The sequence below is a fragment of the Eleutherodactylus coqui genome, chromosome 12 (genome assembly GCF_035609145.1).
Source record: "Eleutherodactylus coqui strain aEleCoq1 chromosome 12, aEleCoq1.hap1, whole genome shotgun sequence".
Taxonomy (NCBI): domain Eukaryota; kingdom Metazoa; phylum Chordata; class Amphibia; order Anura; family Eleutherodactylidae; genus Eleutherodactylus; species Eleutherodactylus coqui.
The window spans coordinates 14,131,574-14,157,800 of record NC_089848.1 but is presented as its reverse complement, the minus strand read 5'-3'; the positions used below and the strand labels follow the sequence as shown (position 1 = coordinate 14,157,800).

At 43.0% G+C, this 26,227-nt stretch overlaps 1 protein-coding gene across 3 annotated transcripts in view; it reads left to right on the top strand.

Moving 5' to 3' along the window:
• The window catches only part of ITPRID1 (ITPR interacting domain containing 1), a 218,880-nt gene that overhangs the window by 93,874 nt on the left and 98,779 nt on the right, over positions 1 to 26,227 (top strand). For all 3 annotated transcript variants that reach the window (XM_066584464.1, XM_066584465.1, XM_066584466.1), the window contains exons 5-8: positions 9,454 to 9,534; positions 11,754 to 11,956; positions 13,873 to 14,417; positions 23,671 to 23,725. In XM_066584464.1, coding sequence (XP_066440561.1) covers positions 9,454 to 9,534; positions 11,754 to 11,956; positions 13,873 to 14,417; positions 23,671 to 23,725 — 884 coding nt within the window. The remainder of the gene's footprint in view (positions 1 to 9,453; positions 9,535 to 11,753; positions 11,957 to 13,872; positions 14,418 to 23,670; positions 23,726 to 26,227) is intronic.

The following is a 26,227-nucleotide window of genomic DNA, read 5'->3' as shown; positions in this document are numbered from 1 at the left end:
TGTGTTAAAATAAAAAAAAATTGTATACTCACCTTTCCGCTGCAGCCAGAGTCCAGCAGCTGCCGCTGTCAGTTCTCCTGAACTGCTTCTCGGCACTATTCAGCCGGCGGGGCTTTAAAATCCCCGCCTGCTGAATGATCTGCTCTGATTGGTCACAGCCTGACCAATCAGAGGCCGGTTTCACTCACACACCCATTCATGAATTCATGAATGGGTGAGTGACTGCTGCCTCTCAGCGCTGAGCCAATCAGGGGCAGGTCTGACTCACATCCATTCATGAATTCATGAATGGGTGTGAGTGAGGCATGCCTCTGATTGGCTCAGCGCTGAGCCAATCAGGGGGCAGGTCTGACTCACACCCCCTTCACACCCACTGCAGGACGGCTGCCCGGAGCTGCAGGCAGAAGGTGAGAATGCAATTTTTTTTTTATTTTAACACATTTTAGGATGGATTGCAGGTAAGGGCTTATATATTTAAGCCCTTACCGACAATTCATCCCGGGCTCGCCCGCAGCGCATTGCTTTCAATGGAGACGGCTGTATTGCCGTCTCCATTGAATGCAATGCGCTGGACAGCTCCGGCCCGTTTCTAATGAAACGCGGCTAGGAGCAGATTTTCGGGCGATTTGCGGGCGACTTGCGCGCACCGGTCACGCGATTTGCGGATGCGCATCCGTCATGCGATCCGCAAATCGCGGCAAAAAACGCCCGTCTGACTAAGGCCTCACTCTGCATCTCATCTGACATTTCATTTTCCTTTGTGAATACACTGGAGAAAAAAAAAACTATTCAATAGATTTGTTTTTTTTCTCATCAGCCTCTACAATTTTTCCTACATTATTTATTAAGGCGCCAACACTTTCAGTATTTATATTTTTACTATTCATATAATTGAAAGACACTTTAGGGTTATTTTTATTCTCCTTGGCAATACGTTTCTCTGTCTGTATGTTTTTTGCTGCTTTTATCTCATATTAACATAATTTACCTTTTTTGTTATAGGTTTTTGGTGCTTCTTCACTTCCTTCTTGTTTTAGTAGTTTAAGGGCTTTATTTTTGCTGTTTATTGCCCTTTTACCTCTTTATTAAACCACATTGGTTTTCTCCTATTACTAAGTCTTTTATTACTGTGAGGTATGAACCCCTCCCTCACAGTAAGTAATTAGGATGTTAATAAATATTTCCCATTTATTGTTTGTGCTCTCATTTTTAAGAGCATATTCCAGTCAATAAGGTTAAAGGCATCTCTAAGTTGATCGAACTTAGCCTTTCTACTCAAATCCAAAATAACCCTATCACAGTCCCGTGAGTCCATCTTCCCCAGTCTGGACAGGGATTTTGCATTACACAGTACTAGGGGTTATAGTCCACTCACACTTTCTCGATAGACATTTTCGCTGCTCGCTTTGCTGTTCATTTACAGCATCCATTTCAATTCTTCGGCACTGCTGTCGCAATGTCAGACACTGCTGGGAGGGAGACTCCCTCTCCTTCTACACACTGCGGGGCGCTTAACCCCAAGGGTCAAGTTGGTTTTCTATACGATGTTGCGTTTTGGCCCCCAGATCTTCCAGGTCTTTGGTGGTCTCTGCACTGCTCCGTAGGACAGTATCTATACTGCATCTATGGCCTCCGCCACTTTTGGTGCTGGCCTACTGTGTCATTCCACTGCCCAGGCTCTCAGCTCTGCTCTATCTGTCTAGTTGCATCTACACTCTGCACATTACTCCTGCTGCATCCTTTGGAGCTTTGACGTAGCACTAGACCTGTTATATGGCACCTTGCTGCACTGCGAAACTTCTCCCAGACTGTAGCGTTACCCTTGTGGTACCCTGTAGCATTACGCTTGTGGAATCACTCTGCACTTATTATCTGTGCTGGCTCAGATTCTGAGTGGGTGACAGGTTCATCATTTATTTATATTCCCAATTCTAACGCAAGGTCTCCGTTTTCTGGATAAAGTTACATTTGTACCAGTTCCGTCACTCTTCCCATTACCATTTAGATTGTAAGCTGTTTCGGGCAGAGGCCTCTTTATTTTAGTTTCATCGTGTTCATTTGTTTTGATTACTTGTGATTTTACTTGTTTCTCACTTTCCTTTCTATGCTTCCATATACACTGGGAAGACCTCACATTATACGCTGACGTGACTATAGACTTTAATGGCTGTACATTGTGTTTTAAGTGCAGTGGCATACTGTGCATAGCAACTGTTATAGGCTTATTTTCTACTCGTCCAGCCATACGTTAACCCAGAACAGAGAGCAAATTAAGCCTTAATATGATTTGAGCAAAGTGAAATTTTCCACTGTGTAAAGCTTTCGTTGCACATCTGCTACTTTTTAACTGGCAACAAGATTGTAGTGTATTATAATGTCTTTATTAATTGGATAAATAAGCTCATTCATGTAAACTGTCAATTCAATTCGCAAGGAATTGTGTTGAAACACAGTGTTTTATAGACAGCAATTAAAGTTACCCTGAACTACTTTCCTTTGTTATCAGTGCTTTTTGTTATTACAGTATCCTCTCCTATAACAACATCTTCTATTATAGTATTACATTGCCAACTTCAGTCTTTATAAGTTTACTTTGCTGTCCATAAAGACACAATGTTCCCCTATTAGGATATTTTCCATAAGGAATGACTGTAGTATCTGACAGTCACAAGTCTTAACTACGCAAGTGTCTTATATTTACATTTTGTACTGCTTAGCTAACCCAGAAGATTTTGCCTTTTCCAGTGTCCAATCCTTCTTAGCATTTGTATCAAGTACAAATATTAATCAATTATTTTTCTACCATTGCCTTAACCCCTTAGTGACCAAGCCTGTTTGCGCCTTAATGACCAGGCCAAATTTTGCAAATCTGACATGTGTCACTTTAACATGGAAAAACACCAGAAAGGCTTTGCATATCCAAGCAATTCTGACATTGTTTTTTCGCCACATGTTGTACTTCATTGAGGCGGAAAAAAAAGACCAATAGAATTTGTGTTTATTTATTAAAAGTGCCAAAATTGGGAAAATTTAGAAAAAATCGTAATTTTTTCACATTTCCAACTGCAATATCTCAAATATGTGCAAACATAATATAGAAATTTTTGCTAAGATAAATATTTCCATCCGTTTACTTTATTTTGGGCGCACATTGGAAAAACATTCGTGTTTTTTAACCATTTAGGAGACGTACAAATGTAACATTACTTTTCAGCATTTTGAGGAACACTTTGTTTTCCTACATCAAGCCAAGATTCCAAAGGCTCATAGGAGTCAAAATGATAGATACCCCCACAAGTGACCCCATTTTAAAAACTACACCCCTTAACGTATTCACTGAGGGGTGTCATGAGTATTTTAACCCCACAGTTTTTTTTCAGGAATCAATGCAATTTAGAAGAGAAAAACTAAAATTTCATATTTTTGCAAATATGTTATTTTAAAGACAGGACTTTTTTTCTATAGCACACATGAAAATGAGGATTTACACCCCAGAATGGATACCCCTGTTTCTCCCGTGCTCAGAAACATACCCATTGTGGCCCTAGTATTACGTCTGTATGCACAATGGGGCCCAAAATGAAAGGAGCAACCGGCGGCTATCGGAACAGAAATTTTGCTTGAAGGAGATTTAGGCCCTATTGCACACTTGTAGAGCCATTGAGTGACCAAAACGATGGAGAACCCCCACAAGTGACCCCATTTTGAAAAGTAGACCCCTTAACAAATTTATCTAGGGGTACGATGACTTTTTTGACTTCACAGTTTTTGAATGAATCTAAGCCAAGGAGAAGGAAAAAATTACGATTTTCATTTTTTTGTCAATTTTGTCAATTTAAAAACTGTTTTTTTTGTACAGTGTAGATAGGAATGAAGACGTTCACACCAAAATGGGTACCCCTGTTTATCCGGGGTCCAGAAATATACCCATTGTTGCCCTAATCTACTTAAAGGAAACATGGCTAGGCCTATAATGGAAGGAGCACCCGTTGGATTTCAGTGTACAACTGAATAAATTCCAGGCCCCCTTGCCCACTTGTAGAGACATTGAGCAGCCAAAACGAAAAAGAACCCCCACAAATGACCCCATTTTGAAAACTAGACCCCTTAACGAATTCATCTAGGGGTGTACTGCGTATTTTGACCCCACAGTATTTGACTGAATCTAAGCAAAGCAGAAGGAAAAAATTACGATTTTCATTTTTTTGTCAATTTAAAAACTGTTTTTTTGTACAGCACACATAAGAATGAAGACTTTCACCCCAAAATGGATACCCCCGTTTATTCCGTGTTCAGAAACATACCCACTGTGGCCCTAAACTACTTACAGGACACATGGCTAGGCCCATAATGGAGGGAATGCCCGCTGGATTTCAGGGTACAACTAAATAAATTCAAGGCCCCATTGCCCACTTATACGGAAAACAAATTGACTTCCTAAAAATATGTCGCGGATATCCGCGGTAAAATAGAACCTGCTGCGTTCTCTTTTCTGCGAGTGGATTACACAATTCTAACCTGCTAATATAAGCGGAATTGTGTAATCCAATGCGATTAATCTACGTATTACCGCTAATCAAATGCATGCGGAATCCGTAATTCGCATCCGGTCATGTGAGACCGACCTATGGTAGATCGCTACCTTTTTATCACGTGACCGGGGACCGCTCAACGAGGCCACCCGTCACTGCTCCAGGCTCTCGGCGACCGTTGGTCACTGAGAGCAAGGATATTTTACGTTTTCTGGGCTCCCCAACTCCTGCGCATGTGTCCGATGTTTTGCCGGCGGTCGCATGTGCAGAATCCGGGAAAGTTCACGGAGGAAGATCGCGCCACGGTGCAAATACGGAGGCCTCCGGTAAAAAGTTTCATCTCCTCTCACCAATCACATCGGTGAGGGGAGATGAAACTAACTTTTTTTTTAAACTTTTACGTGACCGCCGTTATCCAATGGATAACGGCGAACACATGATCAGGAACCACTCACTGCGGCCCCCCGTGAAATCTCCAGGCTCTCGGCTACGTTTTGTAGCCAAGAGCAGGGAGATTTTAAGTTATCCTGGCAATCCACGGCTTTTGCGCATGCGTCTGCGGCTTTGGCGATGGTCACATGCGCAGAAGCTGTGGTAAGGTCCGCATATAAATCCGGGGGCCTTAGGTGCGTAATTTCATCCTCCTTCACGGAGATGATCAGTGAGGGGAGATGAAATGTAAGCGTTTTAAACTTTTTTTTTTTATACTTTTTTACCCTTTTTTTTAATTACTTTTTTACACTTTTTTTTACTTTAAATGATCACTGCTATCCATTGGATAACAGTGATAATCTCTGCAGTGACACCCCTCTGCTCCTGGCTACACATGGCAGTCAGGAGCAGAGGGATTTTAAATTTCCCGGGTCCTGAGCCCCTCTGTGCACGCGCCCGATGTCAATCATCGGGCGCGCATGCGCAGAAGAGGACTCAGGTCCCGGAAGACCGGGACGCCGCTGAGGACCGGGGGTGAGTATTTTCACCTCCCCTCATGGATCTGATCCATGAGGGGAGGTGAAATTAAGCTGATTTTTACTTTTTTAAAACTTTTTCCACTGGATAGCGGCGATCGCGGGTCCGGGGACATCTCCTGGTTCCCGGCTACCTTCAGGAGTCGGGAACCAGGAGATTTTAAACTCCCGGGGTTCCCATTCTTCTGCGCACCCGCGTGACGTCATTCGTCTGGCGCGCATGCGCAGAAGAGCCGTGCCGGGTCCCAGAGGACCCTTTCTCTGCGGCAGACATCGGGGAACCTGGGTAAGTACTTTCAGCTGCTCTGATGGATTCGATCCAACAGGGCAGCTGAATCTTTAACTTTTCAAGCACTTTTATTTACTGTTTTGCGATCGGCGCTATCCATTGGATAGCGCCGATCGCAATGCCGGGGGGGGGACTGCCCGCAGCCCAGGATGACAGCTCCATGTTGTCGGCTACCTGCAGGCACCGACAGCATGGAGCTGTCACGTCCAGAGCCCACGGGGCTTTATTCTCTGCAGGATGCATGTTTTTACGAGAATAAAGCCCACTTGGGCAGGACGTAAAAACACTATGGGCTGGTCGTTAAGGGGTTATAGGGGTATTCCAGGCACAGACTAACATTATAAAATCTAGTGTACATCATCTTAATAAGTCATTTTGTAATATGTTTACTGTACCTGGTTTAGCTACTTTCCCCAGTTTCTATCTGGAACAACCAGTGTCAGGTAGCTGCTGCCAAGGCAAATAGGATCATGGGGGCATCAGAAAAAGGTCTAGGAGAATATGGCGAGAACTCTGTTCTTCCTCTTTACAAGTCACTGGTCAGACTACACATGGAATATTGTGGACAGTTTTGGGCACTGATGCTCAAGAAGGACATATCAGAGCTTGAGCGGGTTCAAAGGCAGCAACTAAAGTATTAAGCAGAATGGGTGGACTACAATACCCAGAGAGGTCATCAAAATTGGGGTTATTTCGCTTAGAAGAAAACATGTCTGGGACAACCTAAAAAACTATGTAGAAATATATCAGGGGACAATACAGAGATCTCTCCCATCATCTATTATACCCAGGACAGCAAAAAGGGGGCGCCCTAATAACTATGCGTAGATATATCAGGGATCAGTACAGAGATGTCTCCCATCATCTATTTATACTCAGCAGTGTAACTACGGGGCGCTCTAATAACTATAAATAGATATATCAGGGATCAGTACAGAGATTTACCCGTCCTCTTTTTATACCCATGACTGTTGGAAGAGGGCAATCGCTACATCTAGTGGAAAGAAGCTTTCTACACCGACATAGAAGTGGGATGTTTACTGTAAGAGCAATGAGACTATCAGACTCTCTGCCTGAGGATGTGGTGATGTTGAACTTGATGAAAGAGTTTAAGAGGGGCCTAGATGCCTTTCTTGAGTGTTACTATGTTACAAGTTACAGTAATCAATTACTATAGAAGGGTCGGTGATCCAGGGATTATAGGCTGAAACTATCCAGGGATTATAGGCTGAACTAGATGAATATATGTTTTTTTCAGCCTAACATTCTAAGTTAATATCTATGTCATGAAATTAGGAAGATGGAATAATACCTCCACAGTGCCACCTATTGGAAGGCGGCATTCCTTCAAGCCAAAGTTAGACTCTTTGTACAAGCCTTGTAACAATGACCGAGAATTAAAAGCAAAGCTAGACTCCATGCACAGACAGCTGTTACAGGGTATTTGCCTTTCACCAGTGCCCAGTAGGAGTCTGTCATTGCTAGTGAGAGGCCTGGAATGTGGGTCAGAAAAGCTATCTTTTCTCCTTACAGAGAGCACCTAGATGGTGAGTGAGGAGACTCAAAAGGACATTTATGCTCCTCTGGGTTATATGCAAATAAGAGAGATGGTATAAGGGTATGTTGGTTTTTTAAAGCTTTGTTTTTTTGAGGGATTGGCCAGATATTCTTTAGTGATCATTTTGGGTAAATATTTGGTAGGACTTAATTTACAGTAGATACATTTTTTAGTATTAAATAATACATAAAAAACAATACTGACAGTTTTTCCCCCCTTTTTTATCACATTCACTGATAAAATTAATGGACGGTATATACTTAATGAAACTTTGAAAATTGGTGTAGAAATATATAATATGTAGATGTTTAACACTTTTTAGACATTGATTAAATGCAGTTGTTTTAATTTGTTAAAAACAATGTTGGGTCTATTAGTGGACTGTTGAGCTGATCGATGCACTGCTGACTTTTATTGGCCCAATGGCCTACTAAATAATACTGGTCAGATAGTGATTTCTCAGTGACACAGGGCCAGGAACTGGTCTAATCTACAGCAGTGAAAATCCCTCAACCCATGGACTGAGAGCTCTCACTGACTCACCCAGACACGAACTGCTGCCAAAATTGTGGTGCAGTGCCAGCAGACTGCAGCTAAGGTGGAAGGGAAGTTGAGACTTAGATAACAGACCTAGAGGACCAGACTTTGGAACAAATGGCAGCAGCTGGTCGCTGCTCCAACTATGCTGGGATGTCTAGAGCTATACCAGAAGAATATTGTAGGAAGATGTCAGGGGTGATGTGGAACTCATTGGAAGGTTGGCTAACATGGCCACAACAAGCAGAGATAGCGCTAGCACTGCATGCAGCTAGTGTCGGAACTCCTTTGGTGCACCAAGGTTACAGTAGGACACTGGTGTGTTAATCTTTTGAGCAGTAATGTTGCAGAAACGTGAGACGGTATCAGCATCTGGGCAGGCTGGCCTACTGACTCATCCGGTAGTGTGGCCTACTGAGATCTACTTTATCGAATCCCAGTCTTGAATTCATAGCCTCATTGCTCAGTACTACTGTATAATGTCCTCTATGCTGCTGCTGCTTTTGGGGATGTGCTACAAACAAATACAGAAGAAAGGGTCCTGCTCTGGTATCTGTGTAGAGCATGGGAGACTTCAGAGCTGCTAGTCTCTGCCCAATCTTGAGCTGAGCTCAGGAAAACGGACAATTAGAAACTGAGTCTACAAAAGGCAAACCTGCAGATACAATCAGGATACAAGTCATATACTGGCTAGAAACGATGTTATTCCTCATGTACATACGGATGGCAATTTATTCTGAAAAGCCATCTGAAAGTGGCTGCGCTTCTTCACAGCTTGTTGTCTGTGATCCACACTGGTCGAAAAATATTACCATGGAAAACTACAATGGCAGCAATACTTGCTACTTCATCAAGGAAATAGGAAACTGATTTCTAAGGAATATTTTGCAATGCAAACACTTAGCAAAGGGCTGGAACATATTTGTAAAGGCTTATTTGAAGGCTGTTAGGTACATTGTTTGCATTACAATCCCTGCTTCTGTTGTTAACTAATGACTAGCGGCTTTAGATACCTATTGTAAAAACAAACCCACATTGTAACTGTTTATTAGTTTCTGAAGAAAACTATTTTTGAAACTTTTTTCTTGGCTACAGTAAATTATTCACCGCAGGAGGTTAAAAGTGCTTCCATCAACAATGTATTCTTCTATCTGATTCTGTTGGCAGTTTGATCTTTGTCATACATAACTCAAAAAGGAACACAATATTTCAGAAATAATATATTTTGGAAGTCATGGCTATGGAGACTGTGTTCTCTGAAGGTTAGCAGCTGATTCACCATCTGTCATAAAGCAGAATACCTTCTGTCTCATTTACAGTATAATTAGCATTTGCTAACACCTAACACCTTTATTCTCACACCTACAATATGCTGCCATATTTTGTTTTCCAAAGTAAGATGCTGAGGCTTGAAATAGACATATTTTTTGCTCATTCTTTTCTATTTTTTGCCTCTTCATACAGTTAATTTAAGAGTAAATACATGCAAAAATGAAAGTCATTGCTCAGGAGAACCATTCTAATGTATAATTAAAATGTCTTTTATTTTTGTGTATTTGTCTTATCTAGCTCACTACATAATTATATAGAAACATTTCCAAAAGAAAGAAGTAATGGAACTAATAAATCTGTTTCAAGACTTCCAACAAGGTTTGTTTCTCTGTAGTTTCATGATTCTTTAAAAATATGCACTTTAAATTCCTTCCACCTATGAGGGGGTCACAGAAGGCAGAAGAAATCCTAATTACCCTTAAAAAGAATAGGATTAAAGAATAACCTTTATCCACCAAATCCCAATGTGTCATTCTTCATGAAGATTTAGAGTAAATTCATAGACATATGGTATTCTATAGCTGGGCTATACTAAATCATTACTATGTCTGGCTAGTAATGATATCACCCATCATAGGTAGAGTCTTTGACATAATGTTGGGACCCATTTGTGAGCGTCATGCCTAGTTAGCATCCATTGGGCTGGCACTCACTTTGGGTTTCCATGGAGAATAAGAGAGGGTCCGTAGATGTATGGTGGTACTTTGTGAGTCGGGTCATGCTATGTCATTACTCAGTCTGACTAGCAGCTGGATTACCCACCATAGGTATCCACCAGGAATCTAGAGAAAACCAGTAGATTGGCCTTTAAGAGATAAAAAAAAATCTGTTGTTTCTATGGCCATTATAGATTTTCTGCTACCTTTTCACCTTAATTGATTTTCACTTGGGATGGTTCACCTGAGGTAACACCATTTCTAGCGGCTGCCTTTTGCTGAAGGGGCCTCTCCTTAGTGTAGCATCATCTTTCGTGTTAAGAACCCCTGTTTTACGGAGATATCTATTGGAGGGACATGTTCATATCTGGGCTCCCCTCTCATCAATGTTGTATCTTCATCTGGCACTAATTGCCAAATTGCTCTGGTTTTAATCAAAGTCAATAAATGTTATTTTTTAATCCTATCCTCCTACCTATGAGAACTATACCTTATGGTTAAAGCTACACAATGTTATGTTCAATATGAAATCCTACATGTGTATAAGTGTACTTTTAAACTGTTTTATAACACTATACTAATTACCCTTTCTTTTTTACTTACTAACATTAACACTTAAATGGAATCTGTCAGGTTGAACGTACTGTCCAAAGTGCAGGCAGCATGTTAGATATTAGAAAAAACTTTCTGACAGCGAGGGGGATCAACGAGTGGAACAGGTTACCATGGGAGGTGGGGAGTTCTCCTTCAATAGAAGTGTTCAAACAAAGGCTGGACAGACATCTGTCTGGGATGATTTAGTGATCTTGCACTGTGCAGGGGGTTGGATCAGATAACCCTGGAGGTCCCTTCAAATTCTACCATTCTATGGTTCTATGTTATAGAGCTGGAGGAGCTGAGCAGATTGATATATAGCTTTATGGGGAACTTGTATTTAATTCATTTACACCTCTGCTCTTTCTGAGCTGAACAGTCTAATGGGCGGAGCTATTAGTGATTGACAGCTGCCCCTGTATGTATGGTCATATACAGACAGCTGTCAATCACTGATAGCTCCACTCACTGGACTGTTGAGCTCAGAGTGAGCACAGATATAAATGAATAAAAGGAAGGCACATACAGTATAAAGTGATATGAAGTTACCGTATTGTACCCCAGCGCTAAAAATACAAGCGGACATCATCAGTGCTCTATTATGGTGGATTGAACATGACAACCACAGTACATGCCATCAAGCAGAACTGAGACTGAGACTGCCCCAGTGTACCATAACAGACAGGATGTGGTGTGAATTATTTCAATGAAATTGAAGACAAATCAGTTAGGAAATAATAGAGTAAGTCCTGTTGAAAAGTATAACAAAGATAGAAACTAGCCAAAAATCAGTACTCTTTCTGGAGGCAAGAGCTAAAATGTAGAAGACTGCTTAGATCTGGACCTGGTTCTGGTCTTGTGACACTTTGGGATATTATTCAGTCTAAATGCATACACGACTGAATGATAAATTAATTTGTCGCTCAGTTTCTGCATGCAAACTGAACAACAGATCAGCCCACCTGGACAGGCAGTCATTCATCTACGAAACCCTGCGGTTTTACTTTGAAAAGGGGGGAAGCGATTTGTTATTGCACCATTTTATTCCACTGCACTTTCTGGTAATTCCATCGGAAGGCTGTGTCAACCTTGAGACGGCTACCTGAACCCTGTGGGGATTGAACCCGGAACCTTCAGGTTGTGAGTGAGGGCTTAGGACTGCATTCTGCTACCTTAACAGTTTGCGCCAGACGAGAGGAATGATCATCACTGGGATGCAAATATCACTTGGAGTGATCGAAGAGAAGAGTATTTTATTTAGAATGATTACATGTTTTTTTCTTACAGCATCTCGGAAATACTGAAACTATGTGAGGCTGATCCAGTGGATCTTCTCATTGATCTTGGATTTGGCATTGATGAACTTGATATCTGCACTAAAATCCCTTCCCGTTTCATCATGACTCCTTCTGAGGCTAAAGGAATTAACACTCGAGTGTTTTTAGAGGCACAGAGAAAGCGGATGGAAGTTGAAAATCCTAATTTGTGTGGTAAGCGTGCAGTGAAAGAGTTATTGTACAACTCAGTTTCACAGAAAATGTTCTATGCACCATAGCCTCTCATTATTTGTGAGACATAGACAAGGTGATTAAAGAAAGTAACACTACTGCACAATATTGGGGAAATATATCAGATCCAGTGAAGATCCTGCTTTTATTTCCCCAGTGTACTTTGAAGAAATGAGAGCTGGATTCTGATTGGCTGGTGTGGGCAACAACCGCTTTATTCTCTTTATATAACTTTATATAATATTTCTCCAATATATGTAAATGACTACAAGCAATATTACACAGTTTGTATGTTAATGAAGGAAACGCCCTCAGATTTGGTCTTTTGTGTTATGTTTCAAATTTCTCAAAGTTTTAAACATGGAGTAATAAACTTGAAACAACTCACTAGGTATTCAGACATTCCTTTCTTTCTCCCATCTCATGGCTGCTAATATTTATACCAATATTTTGTGCCAAAGATGGCATATGGTGTAAGTAGATTCTATATTGAAATGTCTTTAAACGTCTGTTAGCTACATAACTTTTTCTGGTCATTCTTCCCACCTGTTCGGGTAGTTGTACATTCTATGTACCCTGTTTTTGGTACAATTTTTGCTAGTGTTGTCACAGATCTTATGAATGAAATCTCCCTCATTGACCGCAGCGGAATCCGACCCTATGCCAGGCTAGCGTCCACGCGTTCCTGCGTTATTTCTTTTTTTGTACCACGGATGGTCCCCGTCGGTCATGCACAGTACAGTTTTTTTTTATCCCTGTTTTTCCCACAGCGTCGCTAGGCTATGACGTGGGTACCTTTGTTTGATAAAGACCCGAGCACAGGGTCGATACGTGGCTGCTTGCTTCCTCATGGCTATTTAATAAAGAAGACTTCAATGAATGCTGCCTAGTTCCTCCTCTCTACATTGCTGATCAACAGTGGACCCAGGGAGTCGGGACCCTAACTGGGCTATTGCATTGTACCTTGCACCAGCGGTGTGGCTGAACCCTTGGAGTGCTGCTGTGTTTCTTTTTTTTTCTTCTTGGGTACCTTTGTTTGAACACGTTTCCTCAATGTCAGTGCAGAAGGGCCGCGGCTTGGATGGCTTCCATTGAGTTCAATGGAAGCTGTCCGTGTGGAGCCCGCACAAAGATTAAACATGCTGCGATTTTTCCTATGCTCGCTCAAACCGCAATTGGTGCGAGTGTGCAGGAAGCAGCTGTTTTCCATTGGATGTAACGAATGCTATTTTCTGCGGATCCGCGGTGTGGACACCGACTGTGGATTCCACAAAATAAATCTGTTTGTGTGCAGCCAGCCTTAAGCTCACAGGAGTTGCTGCTGTTTAAGCTAAAATATATTACCACCAATTGGCAGGAGTCGAACTGCTGTCACACCTAACCATCAGAAGATTGTGGCATCCAAGATAGGACGACCTCTTTAATATCCTCCTCTAATTTGTGATAGGAAGAAGATATTTAATATGTACAGAAAAATCTATATGATGTCAAATACTCAGATGAAGCTTTTTATGGTCTATCTGTGTTCGGTATGTTGGGGGATCTTCCATTATCACGATTTACAGCAAAAATAGCCTGGCACCAGAATAATCCATGTGATGTTACATATTATACATTTGCTAACATGGTGCCATGTTATTTTTGCTGTTCATTGTGCTAATGGAAGATCCCCCAATGTACCGAAGACAGATGGACCTTACAAACCTAATTTTTATCCAGGTGTATTTAAAGGGAGTGTGTCATCAGGAAATTACCAATTATACAAATCACATTTTTATGTTGAACATATTTTTAAAGACTTTTTGGTGATTTTCTTTTACTTTTACAAGTAATCTATATTTAAGAAGCTAAGTTTCTAACAATTTAATTGGAATAAAATGTATCTTTTTATCCTTTAGGCCGTTTCCGGCAACTGGAAGTCTTAGAAGAGGTGACAAGTGCATTTTCCTCATTGTTGAAAAATATTCACACTAGTCAAAATAACGTCGGTCAGAATGCAAATTCTGAAAGAAAATCAACACTTACTCCAGAGAAGAGAAGAAGAATACGACAACTTCTCTGGAAATTCTCCAAGCAGGTGAAAATAGTTGATGAGAATTTAGGTCCAACTATGACTAAAGCAGAACCAGAAGTACCGAAGGAAGACCTAAAGCATTCGGGACCTTTAAAAGATTCCAGCAACTTGAAGGTCTTTAGAAAGCGTAAACAGACTAAGCAAAGCAGTTTGGAGGTTTTGTCAGCTGGGAACAATAGAAACACACCATCCGATGGGCAAGAATACAAAGCATGTTTACTTCCTACACCTATGAAACAATGCAGTCATCTTGACATGGCAGGCAAAATCAGAACACTCAATGGCTCCAAAGTACTTTCCAAAACATTCAAAGAAACGACTCAGCAAAGACTCCAGCCTCCAGATCCAGAGTCATTTGAAATGGAAGAGGTAAGCATTGAAGTAAATTCATTGTGATAGGCCAGGGTTTCTCAAATGGTCAGTACACTTCAAGAAAACCTGCATTAGTACAATGGCTAGTGAAAGGGAAAATCAATTTATTTACTCAAACAACAACAGCCTATGGAAGGGGAGAGCTAACTCAAAAATACTGATGCAGCCTGCAGAGGGGAAAGTTGGTGATAAATACATGATACGGGTCATGCAATGGCCAGAAAGAGTGTTACTCCTCAAGAACACACACATGGCAGCTTATTCAGATAAAAAGTCATCTGATGGTGCAGGCACACTTTAGCATCTTTCACTGTAGAATGCATGTAAACAAATTAAGAACTTGGTCCATACACATGATGGATCCGTTCAGTCACATCCGACCTTCAGCCACTCTATGGATCAATGTACTCCACGCATTCCTGTCTTTCACGGCTTCTTTCAGTTCCGTGATTGACATGTTCGTGGTGGCCTTGATTGTATCTAGCCATCTTGTTCTTTGTCGCACTGATCTTCTCTTTCCACTGACTTTGCCGAGCATCAGTACTGTTTCCAGTGAGTTAGCGCACATCACGTGGCCAAAAAGAGAGCCACGTTTGATGATTTTGCCCTCTGGTGATATTTTCGGTCCATACACATACAATTTACAATATATAAATACTACAGAAAGGCTACTTACTTTTATTCAACATACTGCAACATAAAGTTAAAGTGAGTGTCCATCCTTCAACGCCATTTCGTTTTTTTGCCTCTAAATAATTCAAAATTTTGTGCCGAATCAATTCATAATATATCTTAGTAATAATTGGAATTGTATTACCATCCAATGCAGAGCTCCAAATCACCCCAGTGTTACAGTATATGTTCAACTTCTGAATGCCTGCAAACATGACTTGAGGAAGATCGGGAGTTTAGTCTAGCTAAGAGCTCTGTCACACGGGCGCTACGACTTTCGGCAGGCCGTGTCACAGCCACAGCGGACCTGAAAATCACACGAACGATTCACTGCTGCATCTCCTGTTTATGCGCCCGTTCAGACAGCCTGCTTCCGGCAGGTATACACTGAGCCCAGAATACCGTCAGGCGGGGGGAGAGAGTTGAGCTCTGCCAAACTCCCACCTCCTTCCCTCCCCTTCTCCGCCCATTGCTGGCAGTCTGCAATGGAAGCGGGTGAGACGGGGCGGGAGCTAAACTCCCACCCCGTCTCGCTCACTCCGTCCAGGGCCAGAGAGGGGGAGGCAAGGGGGAGCAAGTTTATCAGAAATGCTACTAAACTTCCTTGCACCTCTCTTTTTTGGCAGCTCCCATAGGCTTTTTTAGGAGTCTATGGGACCGGCCGCTATATTCCAGCCGGAAGATAGTTCCAGGGCTATTTTTTCCGGCCGGCGTAAAAATGGCCTACTGGAATGTGCACTGTATGCACTATCTTTGCTGGCCATCCATCTTTACGCACTGCAAAAATGGCAATCTGAACTGAGGTATTGGAAACCATGCTCAGTTGGGTACACCGTATATCGGCCGGCCGTGAAAACGGGGCCAATATACGCTCATGTGAATGAAGCTTAAGGCTGTATTTGTGTTGTTTATTAGCATTTATGCAAGCAAAATTTCTCAATTTATACAACAAGTTTATAGCTGCTACATTTACAACTGTATGCGATACAGGTATTGCGCCTGAGCTTGATGCAAAACATCTAATCCAGATCAGACATAATTAGTTGCCCAACAAGGACTAACGCGAAGAACACCAAACATTTATAACGAAACCCAAAATCTGGGAACAGAAAAAATGACCCGAATGTACTAATGCGATGAAACCCTACCTAAATGCTGAGCACTTGCACTGATGAGGGCGACACCTCGTTGGGAACCTTGTGTGATCCTGACTCTTCCTAGTTGGAAAATGAGGATAAAGTTTACACTACAAAAAATAACAATATATGCAGTATAAATGTTAAACAAACATGCAAAGAAACAAACTAATGCAGAAATAGTAAGGAGATCGATGTTACAACACCCCAAGTATCCTCTTTACATCAACTTATCTGACAGTGGAACAGGACCGGAGCCGCCTACTAGACGAGAAGTAAAACTAGTGTCCTCAATGAGGAGGAGCCGGAATAAATGTATACAGGCGCTGATTGGTTGGCTGGGACACGCCTTCCAGTCAATGAATCCATTCACATACCAGCAGGGAAGTGCTCCTGTCAGTGTCCAGCTCTGGAAATGCACTGAGCATGCGTGGATCACGTAGGATGGGGCTGATGCTGTGATGTCACCCCTGTCCGGATCTGACACAGCTGGTGAGCTAACAACAAAAGGGGCGTGACCCATAGCACAATATCCAACTAAATACACCCGGTTTTAGCACTACTAGATTGTAATCCCTAGAATATAACCTTTATTATGTTTAAATTACAGCCCCCCCCTCCCCCTTTAATAATAGACAAACCCAGTTAGTTTCTCTTTAAACAATAGACCCGCAGGCATTTTGTTGTTTACAGCTTTCAAGATGCAACAACAGGCCAGTCATTATGTTATTGTATACTAAGTACCTCTCTCGCTACCATTTCAATAACAAGGGAAATAATTGATTCTTACATTCTGAATAGAGATGAGCGAGCGTACTCGGCCACGCCCCTTTTCCGCCCGAGCGCCGCGATTTTCGAGTACTTCCGTACTCGGGTGAAAAGATTTGGGGGGCGCCGTGGGTGAGTGGGGTGTTGCAGCGGGGAGTGGAGGGGAGAGGGAGAGAGAGAGGGCTCCCCCCTGTTCCCCATTGCTGGCTGCAGCAGGGGCCAGAGGGGGGCAGGAGCTTAGCACACTAGTTCGTGCCCCATGCCGCCTCTTCCCCTTGCCGAGAGATGGCGAGGGGGAGGGAAGGGGGGGACAGTTTAGCAGCCTCGGCATATATGCGCCGGTCCCCTGCCATCTGAACGGGCGCACAAATGTTAGATTTGTGCGCCCGTTTACACGTTTTTACGACGCTCGCGGGTGCACATAAAAAAGCACCTACGGCTGTGTAAATAATAATTAATAGACATTTTTTTAAATTTTATTTTTTATGTATAAGAGATGGATGAGGCTATTATCAGAGTTGACATATAAGGTGAATTAACTTTATGAATAAAATATTAGTAATATTGCTAGAATAATGTAGTTTGCGGAAATAATCAAATAATGCTGAAAATTAATGACTGTAAGACACCAGAATTAGGCTGAACTGCGCAATAAATGTTCATCATTTGTTTAAGCTGAGCCAGTTTGGCAGATGCAAGTAATGCAAATATAAAGCCACTAGGTCATCTGATTTTACTTGGCTGTATAAGCACATATTTACAAACACATGCTGACACTTTGGGTTTAGAAAAGTGAAACCTACAGATGGAAAAGTACAAGCTAAACAAACACATGGAAAAACTATTGAAAAAGAGCAAACCACAGAAAAAACAATGTGCTATTGGATATATGAACAGCGATATGGGATGGACTGTAGCTTAAGGGTTAACTTACTACTGAATTCACTTAACAGAGTGACACCAACTTTCACTGTTATCGTGTCATTTTTGCTTTCTTTTAACGAGAATCTGCAGTAAAAACTAATCGTGTCATAGAAAATACAAGGAAAGGAAATTAGAGGAACTGTATGGTACTGGAGAAATCTAGCACCTTTCTCCTGGAATCAGCACAACTCCAGTTTCTTATTAGTGTTCAGCAATTATTTTACCTGATTTTAAAAAATAATTGTGTATCAGGACTTCCAGTTCCAAATCCCATTACAATCAGTAGGATAAAATCAGTTTCTTTAATTTGGTCTCCAAAATGTCTCTTGAACAACCATAGAGGCGGTAGCTATGGGCCGGTGGTCAGCACTGTCCCAGGTCCAGATCTCTATAAGGGCTCAGTCAGACGGGCGTTATTTATGTGCGCATGTTACTTGCGTTTGCAATCCGCATGTATTAAGAACCAATGCTTTTCAATGGCAGCGGTCATTTGCCCGATATTTACCTGCACACAAAAATGCACAGCGGTAAATAGAGGGCAGTGGATTTAAAAACGCAAGTAACTGCGGCATCTGTCTTTTTTGGATGTGAAACCCCTGCATGCTGTCAAATCCAGGGGTTTCACCTTGTGGTCAATGGGGCCAGCGGCAGCAGCGCTGACCCTATTGAGAATATACAGTGAAGATCGCGATCCTCTGGCACAGCTGTGGCACAGCAGCTCGATGTTCTCCTATTGAATTCAATGGAGCCTAGCTACTGTGACTGATGGGAAGGTGCTAACATTGGGAATATCCCTGCACAGCTTAATAAGTATACTACTGTGGCACAAGTGTCCCTACTGGAACCTACTGATGTGTTTGAGAGTGAGACTGACAGTGTGTTACAAGAGTCACAGTCCATACACACAGGTTCCCCTTGGTCTTCCCCCTGGCTCTCTGAGCTGCAGATTGGAGATGCCCAGACATCTCTGGAACAGGTGCAGGGAATTAAGAATGTGGCGCTAGCAAAGAAAGATGCCTTCAGCAAACATAGCCTTGATTTTGCCCAAGTCAAGGTCCTTTGCCACTCCATTCCCACTAATGGTCATGCACCAATTAAAGAGCGGTATGGACCTATCCCACCTTCATCCTACCAACAAGTCAAAAACATGATTCTAGAGATAAGGGGCAATCATGTAATCTGGGAAAGCCATAGTCCCTGGGCTGCTCCCATAGTACTTGTGAAGAAAAAGGATGGAGGCATACGCTTCTGTGTAGACTACAGAAAGCTTAATAGTGATACTCACAAGGATGCCTATCCTCTCCCTCTCTAACAGCTTTGGGGTCCGCCGCATATTTTTCCACTTTGGATCTGACCAGTGGATATTGGCAAGTGCCCATGAGTGAGGCAGATAGGGAAACACTGCCTTCACTACTCCTATGGGGCTGTTCAAATTCAATTGCATGCCTTTTGGCCTCTGTAATGCCCCAGGCACTTTTCAAAGGCTCATGGAGAGGTGCTTAGGACATAAAAACTTAGAGTCTGTCCTGCTATATTTGGATGATGTAATCATCTATTCAAGGAATTATGAAGAGCCTGTCCAGCACCTCAACAAAGTATTTCATACCCTTATTGACCATGGCCTAAAAATAAAACCCTCCAAGTGCCATTTGCTGCAAACTAACGTGCTATCTAGGGCACATTGCCGAGGGGGTATACCCAGATCCAGAAAAAGTGAGCACTGTGGGAACTTGGCCTACCCCTAAGACCTTAAAAGATGTCAGGAGCTTTCTGGGGTTTGTGGGGTATTACAGGCGTTTCATTCCTAAATTTGCGCAGATAGCAGCCCGTTGCAGGAAGTATTGCGCGGTCACCTGATGTAGACCTTTAAGAGACACATTGCCATTAACTGGGAAGAAGAACAAGAGCAGGCCTTCCAGCCTTAAAGGAGAAGCTAACCACTCCCCCCGTCCTAGCCTAAACTGACTATACGCTCCCATTTAACCTCTACACTGTTGTTAGTTTTAAGGGCCTATGCGCAGTGCTTAGTCAGGTGCAAGAGGGCAAGGAGAGAGTAGTTGCTTATGCTAACCGCTCCTTAAGAGGCGCTGAAAGAAACAACCAGAATTACAGCTCTTTTAAACTCCAGCTCCTTGCATTAGTCTGTGCAGTAACTGAAAGATTCAAAGATTACGTCGCTGCAGCCACCTTCACTGCCTATACTGATAACAAGCCAGTCGCCCACCTGAACTCTGCCAAACCAGGGGCACTGGAACAAAGATGGTTGTCCCGCTTAGCCAACTTCATGTTTCAAGTTAATTATCATGCTGTAAAAAGTAATACCAACACTGGCGCTCTCTTTAGGCTACCTACTGAGCTGGACAATCCCCTGAAGAGGACACTTGGGAGGACATTGAGATGCCATCAGAGCCTTTTTTATTTTAATACAAACATAAGCAAAGCAGCGATGTTTCGATCCTCTACACAGGATCTTTTTCAAGTGTCATCATTACAACTGTATACTACAAAGAAAAAATCCAACAGCACTCGATTTCTGCACCCCAACTATAGGGGGAGCTATTGTTAACGATGATATGTAGAGCAAATGCAGGGGTTGTGGACAATCAGCTCCAAGTTCAATTAAAAATATATGGCAAGGAGCATGGCAGCATAAAAGGTGCAAACAGCTTTTTAAGAAAAAAAGCTTTTATTGTTCCATAAACAGACGAAAAGGCAACGTTTCGACCATTTATCCACTGCTCTGTGTTCTACAGATAGCAGCTTGATAAAGACCTAAACGCATTGGCTTCACATATCTGCAGAAGCCCGGGAAAGCTGAGTACAAATCAGCCTGTATTGTAATGACTTCAAGCTTGTAGTACTGCTAGAGTGGTCCATTGGAGCTCGGCTGTGACAGTTGGTTCATCGAACGCCGGCTCTGATTGGCTGGCGCTCGATCCAATCACAGCGCTTACCGGAGGCGTGGTATTCAAAGTCCCGTTACCAGGAGAAGAGAATCCTGTCAGCGCTGAAGACTGCAGCAGCATGGGGAACAGATGCTAGCGGCTACGTGATTATTGCTTTTTTTACCTTATTGCTTATACTCACCTAGCCGCTGGCGTCTGTGTCCCTCGCGCTGCTGCAGTCCTCAGCGCTGACAGAATTTTCTTCTCCTGGTAATGGGGCTTTGAAAACCCCGCCTCTGGTAAGCGCTGTGATTGGATCGAGTGCCAGACAATCAAAGCCGGCGCTTGATGAACCAATTAAATGAATATAAAACAGTGTCTTATTTTCGGGAAACACAGTAGTATAATAGTGCCTCCTGTATAATGCACCCTCAGCAGTAACTTCGTATAATGGTGCCTCCTGTATAGTGTCCCCTCAACAGTCTGCAATCACTTAGTACAATAGAATCTCCTGCACAGCACCGCTCAAAAGTCTGCAGTCAGTTAGTATATTAGTGCCTCCTGTATAGCACTGTCCCAGCAGTCTGCAGTCAGTTAGTATATTAGTGCCTCCTGTATAGCACTGTCCCAGCAGTCTGCAGTCAGTTAGTATATTAGTGCCTCCTGTATAGCACTGTCCCAGCAGTCTGCAGTCAGTTAGTATATTAGTGCCTCCTGTATAGCACTGTCCCAGCAGTCTGCAGTCACTTAGTATAACATTGCCTCTGCTCAGCAGCCTGCAGTCACTTCTTATAATGGAGCCTCCTGTGTCATGTAGTATAGTAGTATCTCCTGCATAGTGCTCCATCAGCAGTCTATAGACACTTAGTATAATAGTGCCTTCTGTATAGCTCCCTATCAGTAGCTTGCAATTAGTATATTAATGCCTGCTGTATAGCACCCCCTCAACAGTCTGCAGTCAGTATAATAGTGTCTCCTGCATAGTGCCACCTCTGCAGTAACTTAATATAATAGTGCCCTTTATTTTGGTGAAGATATTTATGAGCCTACCACCTCGGCATTGTTATTATGTGCCTGTAACGCCTGTAAGTGTGATGGCAATGTGAATCTGGCCTCAACCTAATGAATTTGGCTTTTTTTACCCTAATGATACAGATCTAGAATACAGAGCACATGGAATTGTATACATTTATATTCTATGACTATTTGTCTCAGGTCAAACACAGCTCACATGGCTGATTTATTTTTCTCTACTCATTTCAAATAAACTTGCATGGTCTAACAGAGATAATGTAATACATGTAGTCCTATATATCACAGATAAAACGCAATGATAACTCTGAGTACAGATAATGTGGTGGATGTGACTTGTCCTATGTAACACCACAGATAACACAGTAATAACTTTGTGACTACAAATAATGTTCTACTTGTTAAATGCGGTCCCTTGTCACCATATAAACTAAAAACCATTAATTATGGCATAAAGTAGCTGTTCGCGAACATAATGCATAGTGCTAAATCCCCATAGACTTGCATTGGGGCATTCAGACCTGCATTTTTTACACATGTGAAAAAAATCACAGCAAGTCCTATATTAATCCGTATTATGGACAGAAATAGCTTATGCAAGTCTATGGGAGTAATAAGAATAGCCGGTGAATATGCATAATATATGTTTATTCACTGTGTATTTACACAGTAAGGTGAAATCGGTATTAATGTATCTTGACGCCACCAGGAAGCCCTGGTGGAGTCAAGAGTGACAGCTGGGTCACACCCCCTGAACCTGATAGGCTGCACAGCTCGCTCCCCAGCAGGTCCTGTCAGCGTACTAAAATTGATTTCTCAGCTCCTGCCTCCGGGCACTGAGACAACCTCCTGCATGCTTGCGTCACGGCTTCTGGTAGCCCACAAATATTCTCTTCTCTGCTGCTGGCTCCCATCCCGCCTGCCTGCAGTGATACAATCTCCTGGGTGCTGGTGTGCTGGCTCCCAGCAGTGATACAACCTCCTGGGTGCTGGTGTGCCGGCTCCCAGCAGTGATACAAGCTCCTAGTTGCAGGGCTAATTCTCGGCCACTCTGAAAGTCTCCCCACTGCTGGTCTTTATTGCCTGGCCCCTGTTTCACACCACGGCTCCCAATGTAGCCGGTTCTTGGGCTGCTTGATCACGCAGCTGCTCATGATCCAGGTGCCAGGCCACTATTATTTTGCAGTCCCACCTTCCGGCCCGAGTCCAAGGCTGGCCGCTGCTGCAGTCTATTCCCCTGCCGCTCTTCCATCCCACGTCCAGTCATTGTAGGTCCCCCGCTGTCCGCGGTCCCAAAGCAGCACTGACAGCCGCCGGTCAGCACATGTCACCGCTGCTCCAGTGTGGAACAAGGCAGCTGAGACAGGCGGCGGGGCACACATCTGAGCGCCGCTGGGGCGCCCACACTCCTCACATTTGCAGCATTGGGGGAGAACACTATTGGGAATGGAGGCACTTTGCATGCCTATTATTTCTGCCGCACACGGTACTCAGACCCACTGCGTACTGGAGATTGGGAGGAGGGGTGTCTGGCTATAATTGTCTTTTAGCTACTTGCAGGACCTTGCAAAATTGACCCAATTGGGAGTTAGGGGACTGACAGGGGCATTTCTGCATGGAACACCTGTATGCATAAATATGCAGTGATCACTGAGTGTTTAAGTGCCCAAAGAAGCTGAAATAGCTGGAAATACGCATAATTTGGTCATGTAAATGTGCTGCATATTTCATGACTACGCCCATGTGAGGGCTTTAGATGCAAACTATTCTGAGTTATCTAAATACTCAAACTCACAAATTATTATTAATCTGAGCTATTTCTGTGCATTTTAGGTGCTGAGTTTTGAAGAAGATTGTCCCAGAGTAGTGAATGAGGACAGCAGATCAGGTAAGTCGAACGCTTCTTATACCCTCCAATGTGTTTTTGTAACCTCTTATAACCATGTTTTATGTGCATAGAAAATAGAAATGACACTAAAAAGGGGTTTTCCATTACTTAAAATTGCTTCACAGCCACTCCTACTTCCTGGTTGGTGCTAACTAAGATATGTGAAAGCAATAGAAGGTCACTGCTGTGACCAGTGATTGGCTGCAGCAGTCACGTGTCTGGGTCTGACCCCACCAGGAAATAAGAGTGGCTGTGACGCAGTCTTAAAGGGGTTGTCCCGCGCCGAAACGGTTTTTTTTTTTTTTTCAACCCCCCCCCCCTGTTCGGCGCGAGACAACCCCGATGCAGGGACCTAAAGAAAGCTTACCGGAGCGCTTACCTTAATCCCCGCGCTCCGGTGACTTCTATACTTACCGGTGAAGATGGCCGCCGGGATCCTCTTCCTCCGTGGACCGCAGCTCTTCTGTGCGGTCCATTGCCGATTCCAGCCTCCTGATTGGCTGGAATCGGCATGTGACGGGGCGGAGCTACACGGAGCTACACGGAGCCCCATAGAGAACAGGAGAAGACCTGGACTGCGCAAGCGCGTCTAATTTGGCCATTAGGCCATTTTAGACGGCGAAAATTAGACGGCAACCATGGAGACGAGGACGCCAGCAACGGAGCAGGTAAGTATAAAACTTTTTATAACTTCTGTATGGCTCATAATTAATGCACAATGTACATTACAAAGTGCATTAATATGGCCATACAGAGTGCATTAATATGGCCATACAGAAGTGTATAGACCCACTTGCTGCCGCGGGACAACCCCTTTAAGTAATGGGAAAACCCTTTTAAATACCTCTAGCAACCAATGCTATAGCATGAAGACAAATTCTATCCTTCACTTAGCACTTCATCCTGGATAACACGCTGACTGGGTGCAGCACCATAAGAACAGGAATCCAGGGAAAAGTAAAATTCACTGATTCTGATATGTAAAACACTTAGGAAGATGATTGGCAGCCCACCAGTTCCATAGACCCAATGTGATTCGGATGAATCAGTCCTTATTCATGGCATAAATGCCTGGGTAGTAATACCCACTATATGAAACAACAAGGAACTAATCAAAAATTGGACAATTAAATTTTTTTTTTTCAAATTATTTTTATTAAGATTTTTGCATTACGAGGTAGATACAGTTTGTATAGAGCATTGCAAACACCATCCATATGTAATATCTGGGTAACAGATGGGATTAGATTACGATCTAATAATAATAGGGCCAATTTGGGTTTTATCGACAACCTGAGCCCTGTTACTTCATGAATGAGTTGGAAGACCTCTTTCCAGAATGGCTGCATCAAAGGACACTCCCAGAAGACATGAAAAATTGTGCCCACTAGTCCGCATTGGTTGCTGACATCCCCAAAACTATATCTTAGCTATTCATGAATGAATAGCTAAGGGCAATGGGTGATTGGCTGAGCGCTCAGCCAATAGCTAAGCAGTAGCTGCTATTGGCTGAGACCTCAGCCAATCTGCACAGCCCTTTCAGGAGGTGGGGATTTTTAAATCCCTGACTGCTGAGAGAGCTTAATAGCAGTGTCGGGGAGCCAGCAGGAGGACGCGGCTGAGCACAGGAGAGGTGAGTAATAATTTTTTAAATTTTTTTACCACTTATTGATGATTATCGGGGAAGGGCTTATATTTCAAGACCTTCCCTGATAATCATTCTGCGGGGCTTGGCAGAAAGCAGTGCTTTCATTGGAATCGGCAGCAGTGCCGATCCCATTGAAAGCAATGGGCTAAAATGCCGTGGACTTCTGCCACAGCTGTCACAGCTGTGGCAAAAGTCTGCGGCATTCTCCCTATGCTTTCAATGGGGCTAGCGCTGCTGTCGCTGGCCCCATTAAAACCACTTGCGATATGCCGGTTCTATACCGGCCTCTTTCTTGCGCTGCGATGCGAGAGTTTTCTCGTGCTCTCGCAGTGCAAGAAAGAAAATATCGCCAGTGGGTGGGAGCCCTAACTAATATAACAAGTGTTTTTGTTCCAAATTCAACACAAAATGAAGTCAGGTGTTGCCTCAAGCACACCCGATTCAACTAGTCAAGGGCTTCATTACTTGCATCAGGTGTGCTTGAGATAAAACACATCCATTACCTGGACTGGTTAAGGCTTTGACTGTGACAATTGATTACTTGTTAAAAATATGGCTAAAGCCCCATTAACATGGGACAACTGTCCCAACGATGATCGCACAAGAGTGATCATCATCAGTAAAATGAGGCGGAGCATGCTGAAGATCATTCCTGCCTACCTGCCTCCTTTCAGAGGCAGCCATTCATTAGTGCCACTTGTCTGAAGAAGAGTAACCAGAAAATGAGCTGCCATAATCAAGGGAAATGTAGATCCATATATATCTGAGTCCACATGAACACAGATACCTTCATACTGGTCACAGAAAAGCCAGTGAATGAATCATAAGAAGACAACATTAGTGTACAGAGAAAT